We start from the raw sequence: 14,822 nt of genomic DNA on the forward strand, positions 1-14,822 counted from the left end.
TAATAAGTTCAAGTTATACATATAACTCATAAGGAAAGAGAGCAACATGAAAGATGAAGTAAGTAACCGTATGTAGTACGGGTGCCTTGGGGTGCTTAACACCTTTCCCAAGTGTAAGCAAACCCTCGAATCAATTTCTCTGGTTCACACAAATCAGTCTAGAATCGAACAATAGGGTCCATATTCAAATTTAGCCGAAAGTCCTAAACATTTTCATAATCCGGTGACCTAACACACCAAAACTCAATGTTAGGTGTCGACTCCAAAATATAGACATTGGCCACTCCGTAGTATAAAAAATAAAGTTCATGTCGTAGCCACTCCGTCGTATTAAGTTCACGATTCTTTCTAAGCTTCAACGACTAACCTCCATATGGAGATCAATTGCATTCAAAAGCCTAGGAATCCTGACATCGATCTTGCAGATGGGGCTTTGGTAATGAGGGCTTACTTGGCTTGTTGAGACCTCCTGACTTCTTCAAGACCTTCTAGCAACCATACTCTTGAGCATTGTCGTATGTACAGAGTTACTACCATGCGATTGATTGCTATCCTATAATCTGCTGTTCTGCCCTAGTATAATGGATGAGGGATCCTAATGTTGATACCCTTCTTATGGGTTCTACTATAGTAAGGAACCTACTGCTTTGACACCATAATACTTTACGATCTTGATCAGTTGGGACACTGGGTTGTGTTTCAGACGATTCCCCTTGATCATAGACTTGCATCGATTGGCTGCCCTGACCTTTAGACCAGATCGCGTTTTAGTCACAATTTCTTGAGGAAACTAGTATACATTACCCACTGACTACACCAAATGTTGATGCAAAATTCAACACAGTCCAGAGCGAGACGCTTATCTTGCAAGAGAATAAAAGTGACGATTGGTATGGTGCTGGCCGGTGAACTCTGACGGTCAAGTTAGTACTCGATGATAAGTGAGAGAAGGAAGGATGTAAAAAATTGTGCCATACCTTAATGAGTTGACCGACCCCTCCTTTAATAAGGGGTCGTAGTAGTATCCTCGTAGGGAATTAGTCCCCTTGAAATCTCCATTAAGGACTAGAAGAGTTACCGAGGATAGGTAGCCGTACTTGTAATCTATTTGATCCATTGAGCACTCGCATTGAATGGACTTCTTAACCATCCAATATTCTTTATTATAACCAAATTGAGCCATAAGATATTCTTTTCCACTCAGTTAGGTGGAGTGAACGAAACTAAATAAATTATGTAGAAGAATAAATGCATGTACAACTTGGATTAAGTGCAATTTTTTAGGTTTTTATTTTTTATTTTATTTTTTTTGTCATGGCAAGAATGTTAAGAATTAGACGAAAGAATAGGTGAGATGTAAGGTTCAAACAAAATCTCCTTAGATAGGAAGAGCAACCAACCACTAAGAGACTTGCAATTAGATGGTGTGAAAGAAACTAAAATAAATTAAGGAGAAGGATGGTTTAAGTACAACTTTTTTAACTTTGTATGATAATTAAATTATATTTTATTATTATATTACTGGTAGATATACCGTAAAGTGTTCAAAAAATTTTAGAACACCCCACCCCACCCAAAATCAATCACAGTACCAATTTATTTATTCACTTCCCTTCCATATTTCCGTTACAGAACCAATTAACTGCCACCTCTCACACTCTCGCGTGTATAATTTCCCAGCCTTGCAATTTGCAAACCCCAGACCACTCCTTCACAACCACACACTCCACTGGGTTAAATAAAATAAAATTTTAGAACACCCCACCCCACCCCACCCCACCCAAAATCAATCACAGTACCAATTTATTTATTCACTTCCCTTCCATATTTCCGTTACAGAACCAATTAACTGCCACCTCTCACTCTCTCGCGTGTATAATTTCCCAGCCTTGCAATTTGCAAACCCCAGACCACTCCTTCACAACCACACACTCCACTGGGTTAAATAAAATACATAAACATCACTTCAATTTCTTTTCTTTTTTTTGATAAGTAGCATCACTTCAATTTCTCAACCACACCACTACAAATATATAAATATAATATATAAATATATATCAAAAAGTTCTCCAGAACCGGCGGAATTGCCCAATCCTATATTTCCTTGAAGTCAGTATATATATATATGTTAGATATGTATAGATATATGAATTCTGTTCCATTTTGTCTCTGTGACATGTGAATTTTTTTCTCAGACATGTCTTCATGCCAAACCTCTTCGATGTTTGGTCGCAGAAACCCTTTACTCTTCCGCAAAAACCCATATTTCCTTTACAAACCCAATCAAAATCTCGGCAACTCAATGAAATCTCGATGCCTGCTCGACCAAATGTTGCCAAAATTCGTTGTTTCGTCATCACTGAGCTCGGTTCTTACCTCCGGCAACATGATTGCGGTTGCAGCGGCAGCCGGGTCGGGTTCGGTTCACGGGGCGGTGACGTCTGCCATAACGCAGGTGGCGGTGACGGCGGTGGCCATTGCCTCGGGGGCTTGTCTCTCTACTAAGGTTGATTTCTTGTGGCCTAAAGAGGAGGAGCAACCTGGTCAGTTGATACTATATATATTATATGTCTGTATGTATGTTTGTTGAAGGAAAAAAAAAAGTATTGGAAGCAATTTTATGGAATTACATGTAATTGTACTCTGTTTTCTAGTTAGATGGTTGATAGTTTAGAATTCTAGGTTATGTTATTGTTTATGAACATATGGCCAGTTTGCAAATGTTCCCCCAAAAAACACAAAAAACTTGTTTTCTCATATAAGCAAAAGAACCTGAAATGTTCGAATTGAGTCTATACACAATATAATCAAGACATGAAAAGGAAAAATAAAAGGAAATGGGAATGCTGTATGGAGATTTAAGTTTGAATAATGATAAGTTGTTTGAAAGGATGACATCATTAAATATGATGTCATCATAACGGCATCCCTTATTGACATAAATTTAGTCGGATGTGTCCGACTCTTGGATATTGTATCATTAAGTTTTAAATGACAATAGAGTAAAGAAGTGAGATGCTACCAAATGGGGAATTCAAGTTTGTATTGTTGAGAGTGGGAGCCTTCAAAACTATGTTAGAACAATGGTCTTAACTTCTGAACTATTTGCTTGTAAATTTTGTACCTGTTATATGCAGCTATTTAGTCCATATTAACAACAGTATCTAATATGGTGCAGGCTCTCTTATACTGGATGGAGTAGATGTAACCGGGTATCCCATATTTTATGATGCGCAGGTTTACCCTCTATACATGCCTCATTGACTTAATATAGTCATCTGCTGCCACTACTAAGACACTGAATCTTTGAAGGCAGGTACAGAAGGCAATTGCATTTGCAAGGAAGGCTCATCATGGCCAGTTACGGAAAACAGGAGACCCTTATCTAACGCACTGTATCCATACAGGAAAGATTTTAGCAGTGTTAGTTCCATCAAGTGGGAAAGGAGTACGTAATCCTCTTTCCGTTTCTTTATGGTTTAAGTTTGTGGCATCTTGTACAACTTTGTCAGTCATTAATTGTTTTAACAGTCATTGTTTCCATTATTTATTTATTATTATTATTATTATTTTTCATTTAATCTGACGTTAAATGCTATATATATTATGACAAACAATTTTTTTGTGATAATTGTTTGTGAGTTTCACAATGCGAAAAGGTTGGGGAATATAGTATGGAAAAACAACCTAGAGGGGCTGAATAGGTTCAACTACATGTTTGCTCGATTTTTTTGTTAATTTAAATTTACCGAAATAAACTAAAATTATGCACCGACAAGATTAATATAAATTGCAAGTAAAGTAAAGAGTGAGTTTAGAGTGACACCGGATTTTTAGTGAGGAAACCCTAACTGGTAGAAGAGACCAATCATTTGGGAAAAACTCGTGGACTACGTTGTCCAGAGCAAAAAGATCCACTTTGTATGAAGCAAAGTACAGTTGAATCCGACTCAGGATCACACCCTATCACTCTACCAAAAACCAACTGCTGACGATCCCTAACTTTGCGACTCCCCCGTCCAATAACTCTCAACCTCTTGATTTCGGTAGAAAGATTGGTAGATCATCCAACACTCCACGAGCATCTTGATCCCTTCAAAGTGTGTCTTCTTCTCATTTTCTTCAAAAATTGATTTTCTGAAGTTTGCAAGAAGTTCTACTTTACGACCGGATTGTTAAAGGCTCAAGGCGTAGTAAGGCGCTAAGGCCTCCAGAGGCACGAGGCGCAAGGCGAGGCGCGCGTCGGACTGAAATGAGGTGCAAGTTGAGAAAAAAATAAAAAAATGGCACAAGAGAAAATAACAAGCATTTTAATAGTTAACATAGTAGACATTTTCATTTTTCATAGTAAAAACAAAAAAAGAAAAAAAAAAGAAAAGAAAAAATAACATGCATTGTACTAATTAGTATGGAATAATTATTAAAGCAGTAAGTAGTAGAGCACAAAGCAGGGGGAAAAAAAAATAAAGAATAAGAAGCAAGAGAGAGAGAGAAATATAAGTGAGAAGAGGAGGAGGAAAAGGACAGAAGAAGAAGAAGAGATGGAGAGAGAAGAGAAAAGCAGCAGTAGAAGAAGAACAAAGAAAAAAAGTGGTAGGGTCCACCACTTAACATATGCAGCAGAAGAGAAAGAAGAAGCAGCGTGTTTGAGCCTATTCTTTTGTCTTTATATAACTTATAATAAGTGGTAGGGTCCACCACTTAACATATGCAGCAGAGAAGAATAAAGAAGAAGCATTCTTTTGTTTGCTTGACCTTTTTGGCTTTATATAACTTATAATAAGTGGTAGGGTCCACCACTTAACATCTGCATACCAATTATATGAAAAGTCAAACCAACAATGAAAAGTCACAACTCTTTAAATAACATAAAAACAAAGCCCTTCAAACAGGCGCGCCCCACATGCGCCTTGGGCCTATCGCCTTTAGCAAATAGGCGTGCACCTATGTAGAGAGCCTCGCCTGGGTGCATGTAAGGCACAAAGCTGCGCCTTGATGGGCCCGGCGCCCGAGGCGAGCGACCGGAACACCTTTGACAACTATGCAACCGGTAGATATAAAATCTTCAATCACGCCAATCCCGATTGAACGATGAACAAACAACCTAAAACACTCTGTGTATAGTTGTGTGCTCTCAAAAACAGAAAAATAATAAACTCTCAAAAACTCACACAAAAAAGCTTTCTAGGGTTATGAAAATTTTAATGCAAAAGGCGTATATTAATGTGTGTGAATATGAGTTTATATAGACAAGTAGATAGTCCTAATTGGGTAAGAAAACACACCAAATTTCGTGCTGGAATATCCCTACAAGTCAGACTCAAAAGGTAATAGAAGTTGGTAAAAACATGAACTTTCCTTTTTGGTTCAGGAGAATGCAACCGGTTTAAGCTTACATTAGAACCGGTTGGATTTTTCATGAGACAGGATTTTGCACAGAAAAAGCAACCGGTTCAAGAGTGAAGTCCAACTGGTTGGATTGCTGAAAAACCCTAAAAATGAAAATCAAACTTGTAACCCTAATCTAAGTGATCCACACACACACACCATGACTATTTGTTGTTCATTGTTGAAACAAGAATGTCGTGAGTAGCTTCACTTGAAATTTCCGCTTCCGTAACCGAGACTTGATGATAAACAAATTTTACAACTCGATCCGGACTTGTTTTGATCACCAAAATATGCCAATAATAATTTTACATCTCACATTGTTCGCCATTGTTCTTGCAGTGCATATCAGTCATTGTGTTCCTAATGGGATTCACTGTTTACCAATTAGAATTATCATTAATGATCTCAAAATTTGAATTGGTACTATCTAAAAGTTTCACCAATGCTTTAAGTAGTCGTTGATATGTATGTTGACCAATTGATTCAGTAACTTAAAGAAATTTATTATGTAGTGTGAAAGTTGTTACATTGGAGATATAATGTATATAATATTATCAAAATATATCAAGGATACTAAAATAACTACTAATACGTTTGCAGATCAGCAGCTAACTTTGAGAACTGCTGATGCATTGTGAATAAATTACATTTGAGATAAACCTATAATTTTTATAAAAATATGACAGATACAACGAAAATAGGTCAATAGATAATTAAATTGCTGTCTATAGAAGGTTATAATTATATATATGTATTCACATATTCTTTATGTCAAGTAAGAGTGTAAAACAATTTGAACTTTGCCTAACATTTTGCAGCATCAGGGTTGTTTGACTCTAGCATGTCTATCACAATGTGTCCGCTAAAACAATTTGCTGCATACAACATTACTTAAAACTCATTTCTGTGCCCACTGGTTTCTTTGCTAAAATCACAATATTTTGATGTAGGCTGTCGATACAGTAGTGGCTGGGATTCTCCATGATGTGGTTGATGATACGTGTGAAAGTCTACACAGCATAGAGAGAGAGTTTGGTGATGATGTAGCAAAGTTGGTAGCTGGTGTTTCCAGGTTAAGTTATATCAATCAGGTATGGTAAATTGGTAATATTGATATTCAGAGTCACACTGAATTAGAACTTTTGATATGGCAGTCCTAATGCATTACAAATCCAATTTTCATTTATGTATTACTGGAGTAATTAGTTGGGAATATGGAGTTAAACCTTTGTACTGGGTAGTTAGTGATTTTTATTTTATTTTATTTATTTTATAAGTTTAAAACTGTTGGTTATGAAGGTTTATAATGTTGTCCAACGGATGGCAGATGTCAGAGAAATACACGGATGCTGTTTAAATTAGAATGCTGTAGACTTGAGAACTTTACCCTCTTCAACTCTTTCTATTATACTGCTGCCTCAATTACATTATTCCACCCTCTGTAGGTAGTATTGGGATGATGTCTGTGCATTCTGATGTTTAATTCTGATATAGAGGTAACTGCATGCTTCTTGTTCTTAAAGATCCATGCCCTTATTTTGGATCCACTGAGATTGTAGTATTTCCCTAGCCTCCCCACCGCCACCCCACTTCCATCCCCTTGCCTGTAAATTTTTTCTCTTCTTAATGTTGTTTTCAACTGATAATTTGTTTTGCAGTTGTTACGGAGACACCGCAGGTTAAATGTGAATCAAGCTGCCCTTGGTCATGAAGAGGTATAAGACTTAAATTCTACATCATGTTAACCATCAGTCATATTGTGAATGGTAGAAATCAAAAAGTATAGTTGGTATACTTTAATCACAAATGATACAAAGCAAATTTTATACAATGATGTATGATTTATTATATATGTAAACCAGATGATTTAAATAAAAAATTTCTTTTGTAATATAACTATTTTATGGCCTATATTACTAATCTTTATAGAATATTACGTTGAGATTTGAGGGTAGTGATTGAATGTATGTCGGTCACTTTGTTACAGTGCTTTCAGTTTTGTATTCCTACGTGGATTTAAGCCTTAGGCAACACTATTGTCTGCTAAGATGATTTGAAGTTGTTTTCCTCCTTAAGCTACAACCCTATGGTGATGTTGTTGAGGAGAATGATGCTCGCATATAACCCTATTTATTATAATTCAATACTGCATGCCATGTTCATCTTTATACTGATGCATATATAAACAAAACTGATTTTCATTTGATATTCCAACCCATAAAGCTGATTTCTATGACATTGCATACGACCCATAATACTCATTATATTCCTTAGGATCCATAATTTAGATTTGGTTTTCGTGACTCTGCTCTCCCTTGGTACAAGGAATGATGACTCAATTGCTTGCTAAAATTAATTCTATTGCATATTATATATTATTCATGTTGTTAAAACGAGGATGTTAAGGCGGATGGTAGGAGTGACTAGAAGAGATAGGGTTACAAAAGTGATTTGGTAAAATTAGTGTACTCAATTTGAGAGCCTAACTATCATTATATACAAGTGGAAAATTACAAATATGGAAAGAGAATAAAAATCCAATCGAGAATAAAAATCAAATCCCTAAACAAAAGCCTAAACATAAGCTTATAATGAACACCCAATAAATTTGCCACAATCATCGAGTCAATCTATAGATATGATTTCCAACGCTCCCTCTTAAGCTGGGGCAAATATGTTGATGAAGCCCAGCTTGACTATGGAAGACTGAAGAAGAGAAGGCCCAACAGACTTTGTGAACACATCTGCAATCTGTTCTGAAGAAGGAACAAAAATAGAATTAATGATACCTAATCGAACCTTCTCTCGAATGAAGTGAATGTCTACCTCAATATGTTTCGACCTTTCATGTAACACAAAATCAGAACCAAGCATAATGGTTGATTTATTGTCACAAAACAACCTTGAAGAACCTTTCTCTGCAAGACCCAACTCTCCCAAAATTGATTGAAGGCAAAGGAGCTCACAAGTACCTTGAGTTATAGCTCAGTACTCAGCTTCAGTAAAAGATCTAGAGGCAAAAACTTGCTTCTCACTGTTCCATGATATGAGATGATTACCATAGAAAGTACAGAAACCAGAGGTAGACTGTCTATTTGTCTTACATCCAGCATAGTGTGCATCAGTAAAGCATGAGAGTCCGGACTGATTTCCTAAGGCATAGAATAGACTAAGGCAAGGGCACGACTTAAGATACCTTAAAATATGGTAGACTACATCCATATGAGCTGAGCAAGGGGCATGTATGAATTGACTAACCACACTAACAGCAAAGGTCAAATCGAGCCTTATGTTAGTCAAGTAGATAAGACGACCTACCAAACGTTGATACACGGATGGATCTGGAAGTAAATCCCCTGACTCAATAGAGAGTTTGAGATTAGGGTCCATAGGAGTGGAAGCGAGTCGACACCCAAGCATGCCAGTATCTTGAAGAAGATTCAAAATATATTTCCTTTAAGATAAAGAAATTCCACGTCGGGATCTAGCAACCTCAATTCCAAGAAAATATTGAAGGGGACCTAAGTCCTTCACATCAAAGGACTTTTGAAGATGAAGTTTTGCCTGAGCAATCCCTGAAGCATTATTGCCTGTGATAATGATATCATCCACATATACTAATAACATGATGCAGCGACCATCATAGTGACGTCGAATAAAACAAGTATGGTCTGAGTGGCAACGCACAAAGCCCATGGATAGAACATCATCACTGAAACGACTAAACCATGCTCTAGGAGATTGCTTCAGACTTTAAAGAGACTTCTGCAACCGACATACTTTCCCAGCCTACTCCCCCTAAGCCCGAAATCCAGGGGGGTGGATCTATATATATAGTCTTAAGTAAGTCTCCATTAAGAAATGCGTTCTTGACATCTAACTGATGTAGAGGTCAAGAATGGGCAATAGCCAAGGAGACGAGCAGTCGCACAAACGTCAACTTTGCCACAAGAGTAAAGGTAGCCCCAAAGTCTTTACCCGGAATCCGAGTGAAGCCTTTCGCCACCAACCGAGCCTTATACTGATCAATAGAACCATTAGCTAAGTACTTCACATTAAAGACCCATTTGCAGCCAACAGTTTTCTCCTCAGCAGGTAAAGCAACAAGTTCCCATGTATTATTACGGTCTAAAGCATCCATTTCTGCTATCATAGCAGACACCGAATTGGGATCCTGGAGGGCCTCTGGCACTGATCGAGGAATAGAAACGGACCCAATCTTGCCCAGGAAGGATATATATGCACCTGAAAGACCATCATAGGAGACATACTGGGAAATATGGTGGTTAGTGCTACTAGAGAAACCATACCAATTAGGAGGGTGACGAACACGGGTAGGATAACGGGATGCTAAGAAGCACGGACACGGATACGGGACACAGATACGACACGACACGGACACGGCGACACGGCAAATCCAAAAAAATTAGGACACGGACACAGCGAATAATATATATATATATATATATCAGCATTAATAATTTAAAAAAAAAATACTGATATGTTTAGGTTGGAATATATATATATATCACTGATATGTTAGTATATATATATATCAGCATCTTTAGGACACGGACACGGCGAATTGTGGCATCTTTAGGTTAGTATATATATATATCAGCATCTTTAGGGTAGTACAAAACAAAAAATAGAACATATCAGCATTAAAAATTTGAAAAAAAAAAAAAAAAAAATTTCCAGAAAAGTGTGTCCTAGCCGTGTTTAAGCCATGTCGGAGCCGTGTCCGAGCTGCCTGAGATGTGTCCGAGCCGTGTCTGAGCTGTCTGAGCCGTGTCCGTGGCGTGTCCGAGCCATGTCCCAGCCGTGTCCGAAAATAATAAAAAAATAAAAAAATTCCAAACACGTTTTTTGGCGTGTCCGACACGTGTCGGGGCGTGTCCGACGCGTGTCCATGTCCGACACGTGTCGGACACGGATTCTTCGCCCATTTTGGAGTGTCCGTGCTTCCTAGACGGGATGTATGCTAGTGAACGGTAGGAGCCACGGGAGAAGGGAAGTTACCTAGACCCGGTTCGAAAGATGATTCTGGCACGGGAGGTTGAGTGCAATGGCGACGAGAGTAAACTTGCAAAGGTGGAGGGGAACCCCACATGGGTGGATAAGAAGATTCCAGGACAGTGTGATCTTCAAATATAGGAACAGGACGGGCAATAGGAGAGATCTCCTTCTCCAGACCACAAGAGAGAGAATCCTGTACCACAGAATTAGTACTATAAAAGGAACAGTTTCATGAAATGTCACATCAACAGAATGGTACATATGTTTGGCCACATGATCATAACAATGATAGCCCTCGTAGCAGAATACCCCAAGAAAATACACATAATAGATTTATCATTAAGTTTATGACGAGAAGGACTATGGTTATAAACAAAACCAGTATAGCCGAAAACACGAGGTAGAAGGCGAAACAAGGTATAATCAGACTGGAGAATCTGAAGTGGGGCCTTACCACCCAAAACTCGACTGGGAGTATGATTAATCAGAAAAGCAACTGTAAGAACAGCCATATGCCAATAGAATTTAGGCACATGCATACCACTCAAAAGACATCAGACCACAGACATAAGATGACGATTTTTGCGTTCAGCCACGCCATTTTGTTCAGGAGTGTAGGGGTAAGTGAGTTGGTGTAAAATCCCCTTTTTGTTAAGTTCAATCTGGAACTCATTCGAAACATATTCACGCCCATTATCAGAACAAATATTACGGACAACAGTGTTATACTGGGTTTTGATCATTTGAAGGAAATGGGTAAATAAAAGAAGCACTTCAGATTTCTTTTTCAATAAATATACCCAAGTACAACGAGAATAATCATCAATAAATGTCACACAATATCGATGCCCAGAGAAAACTGGGGAAGGCCCCCAAACATCATAGTGGATAACATCAAACCTACTAGGAGCGCGACTCATATGAGAAATATAGCTAGTTCTAGTATGTTTAGAGCTCACAAACTTTATATTGAAACTTGTGGTCCGTACATGCTTTATTTAATGAAGGAAATAACAAACATAGATACTAAAAGTTTACATGCCCCAAACGGGCATGTCATAGACTAAAAGTGCGAAAAGAAACATCATAAGCACTAGAAGTTGGTAGGACAGAAGCTTGAAGACCCGTTCCTGGTGGTTCCCTAGAGTAGTAAAGCCCATCACGCTCATAATCCTTGCCAAAAATCCTCTTCGAACGAAGGTCTTGCAAAAGACAATGATCTAGTAAGAATATAACTGCACATTAGAGGTTTTTTGCAAGCCAACTAACAAATAAAAGGTTAAAGACAAATTTAGGTACATGAAGGGCAAATGAAAGAGTAATATCAGGAGACAGACAAACGTCACCCATACAGTGAATTTAAGATGTAGAGCCATCCGCAAGACACACAAATTGGGTAAATGGTATGACATTGGAAGAAAAAATTGATAACTCACCAGTCATGTGATCATTGGCCCCAAAATCCAGAACCCAAGTAGGCTGCTTGGCCTTAACATGAAATGCAGGAGTACATGTAGCAATAAAGGTGGAAACAATGAAAAATATATATATATATTTTAAACCTTTGGCAAAAAAGGCATTCAAAGGAAAATAATAGTAAAAGAAATATAGTAAATAATTTGGTTCAAGAATCAAATGGGTTCAATTAGGAGCTTTTGCAATTTCTAAACTAATCAAATAGATAAAAGTACTACAACAATTTTAATTGAAGTATATGTACCTTTTTGAAGTCCAATGTAGATCCTAATTGAATGCTCCCAAGTGTTGAAGATTACCACAAAAGTGGCTGCTCAAACAGAAATAGCAATTTTTTTTTTTTTTTTCCTGAACTGGTTTACTGCTAAAACTAGTTCCATTCTGGGCTGGGTCCAAAACTAGGATAACTCTGAACATGTAGCCAAACAGCGCAAATCTGATCTGATGATATGTATATATATATATATATTTACCCTGGACCTTCTTTCCAAAGGAAGAGAAGGCCAAAACTTTAGGCTCGACCCTATGACCTAGCAATGACAACAACAAACAGCAGAATCAACTCCGGCGACGGCCAGCAACTATTCCGGCGATGACCAGCAATTACTTCAGAGATTACTATTCCGGCGATGGCGACGAAAACTAATGATGGCGAGGGCAACGCGATGCGATTCCGATGATGGTTTCTGGCAATGATGTTTGTAGCAGATTCCATCAAGGATTTGCAGCTGTGGTGAAGGTTGGAGACGACAAGAACGAACAAGAAGCTCTTTGACAACGGCAATTGTTGCAGATTCCAGAAGCTGTGGCATATTCTGGCTATGATGTGCAGAGAATATTCTGGTAAGGAAGGTAGTTGATTATTGGCGTGAGGGGCTGTGGATTGCGCTGGTGGGTTTGGGTTTGCTTCATAAGTCTATGGGTTTGGGTCGATGGGTTTGGGTCGGGTCGATGGGTATGGGTTTTGCAATTGTGTCTTGCTGCTAAGGTTTGGTCTTATGATTGCTGGCTTGGTTACAGTGGCTGAGTTGGATCCAATTGGCTTAGGTCTTGCTGTAGATGGTGGTGCAGCTAGGGTTTGGAGGGTGGTGGCTGACAGCTACGATTTGAATAGGTGATGGCTGTTGTTATGGGTGGCAGTAATCAAGGTTTTGGTTGTGGGTAAATACTATGATGGTTGTGATAGATGGCAGCGGCAGTGGTGGCTAGGGTTTGCTTGGATTTTAGGGTTTGTTTGGATTGCAGACGGCGGCGGCAGCTAGGGTTTTGCCTGGGTTGATTGTTGATGAACAGTATGGGTTTGATTGCTGTGAACAGTAGAGTGTGGGTTTGATTACTGTGAACAGTAGAGTGTGGGTTTGATTGTTGTGAACAGTAGAGAAATCTATGGATCTTTGCTCTGATACCAATTGATGCAGCATCAGGTAGGGGCGATTCGAAATCAGAATTCAGAACGAGATTGAGAGAGAAAGGGTAGAAGAATAGAGGGAAGAGAAGGATAAATGAGGAAGAAGAAATCACGATAATCTCACAATTCAAAATCAATAATCATCAAAAGATTTCTTTCACAATGTCTTAACCAACATTATATAAGGATCGAAGAAAAACCCTAATCAAATTATTACCATAAATAGAAATCCTAAAATCAAATAATAATAATAAAAGTCAAAATCCCTAATTCTATCTTTCCTTCCCACGTCTCCAATAATAGACGTGGGCCATATGGACTTCAAGCTCTCAGGCCAGGCCCAGTTCTTCATCACATTCAACCAGTGATTTTTCTTGTTTAATACAGTGGAAGAAAAATGTAATTAGACTTTGTTCTAAATTAAGGTATGAGGTGATAGAAGAAGCATGGTCTTTGCAGTTCTTTCTTCTAAAAAATTAAAACATCTGCTCCAACATCCAGCTGCACCAGTTTTTTGTTTCTCATTGTTCCACTGTTCATCTTCTAGGCAGACAATTTACGAGTGATGCTGCTGGGCATGGTTGATGATCCTCGTGTGGTGCTCATCAAGCTTGCAGATCGTCTTCATAACATGAGAACTATGTACTCTCTAAACTTGTTTTGTATTTCTATTTAGTTGTAAGCCTGTTAAAAATTAATTTCTTTATAAATTAATTTATTATTCCACGTCTTTCTATTATTATATGTCTTATCTTTCATTATGTTTTCACATTTTAATTTTTTTCCATCTCCAATCTTTTGATGTTATCTTGAAAACTTGCTTCCTAGTTATTCAAAGGTCTGAGAAATCTACTAGCAATTGACATGCTTTTTATCTTTAAATGTTTAGTGGCATGGTTGACCATACTAAAACTTACAGGACAATAGCATTAGTTCACAGTGTAGATGATGAATTTCTTTACAGTTATGCTCTGCCCTCATCCAAGGCTCAAGCTGTTGCACAAGAGACGTTAGTTATTTGGTGTTCACTTGCTTCTCGATTGGGTCTGTGGGCTTTAAAAGCTGAACTAGAAGATCTGTGCTTTGCTGTTCTTCAGGTTTGCTCATAATTTTAGCTTTCTCATTTGATGGGAAAATGAAATTATGTTGGAATCAAGATGCATGGTAGACTATAACTACATATATACGCTATATGCAGCCTCAAATGTTTCGCTGGATGCGAGCTGAATTGGCTTCCATGTGGAGCACTAGCAACAGGGCAGGCAATCTGAGAAGAATATCTGCAAAAGCCAGCTTGCTTGCATCATTGGATGAAAAGAACTCAAATTGTCTCTATCAAGGGTCCACGGCAATGGATGATGACAACACATGCATGAAAGTATGATATTGGTTGGAAATTCTTATTCCTCTTTGTTTGATATATTTTTAAGAAATTAGGTGAAAATTTGCTTTTAAATTTACCATGTTCTTAAAAATGAAGCTTCTGTGATGCCAACATTAATGTCCATATATTTTTGGTTTCATTAGT

The 14,822-nt window shown here is 38.0% G+C and overlaps 1 protein-coding gene across 2 annotated transcripts in view; it reads left to right on the top strand.

The window, feature by feature from the left end:
• The first annotated feature begins 1,979 nt into the window (after positions 1-1,979).
• LOC132268189 (uncharacterized) overlaps positions 1,980-14,822 on the top strand; it is a 40,994-nt gene continuing 28,151 nt past the window's right edge. The window contains exons 1-8 of one of the 2 annotated variants that reach the window (XM_059768973.1): positions 1,980-2,543; positions 3,179-3,237; positions 3,317-3,448; positions 6,342-6,482; positions 7,050-7,106; positions 13,842-13,936; positions 14,259-14,391; positions 14,493-14,672. In XM_059768973.1, coding sequence (XP_059624956.1) covers positions 2,198-2,543; positions 3,179-3,237; positions 3,317-3,448; positions 6,342-6,482; positions 7,050-7,106; positions 13,842-13,936; positions 14,259-14,391; positions 14,493-14,672 — 1,143 coding nt within the window. In that variant the 5' untranslated portion in view covers positions 1,980-2,197. Of the gene's footprint in view, positions 2,544-3,178; positions 3,238-3,312; positions 3,449-6,341; positions 6,483-7,049; positions 7,107-13,841; positions 13,937-14,258; positions 14,392-14,492; positions 14,673-14,822 lie in introns of both variants that reach the window. The other variant, XM_059768974.1, reaches the window with a different exon arrangement.

The sequence above is a fragment of the Cornus florida genome, unplaced genomic scaffold (assembly GCF_030987335.1).
Source record: "Cornus florida cultivar Cherokee Brave unplaced genomic scaffold, ASM3098733v1 CherokeeBrave_3.0.0_Hap2_Chr08, whole genome shotgun sequence".
Taxonomy (NCBI): Eukaryota; Viridiplantae; Streptophyta; class Magnoliopsida; order Cornales; family Cornaceae; genus Cornus; species Cornus florida.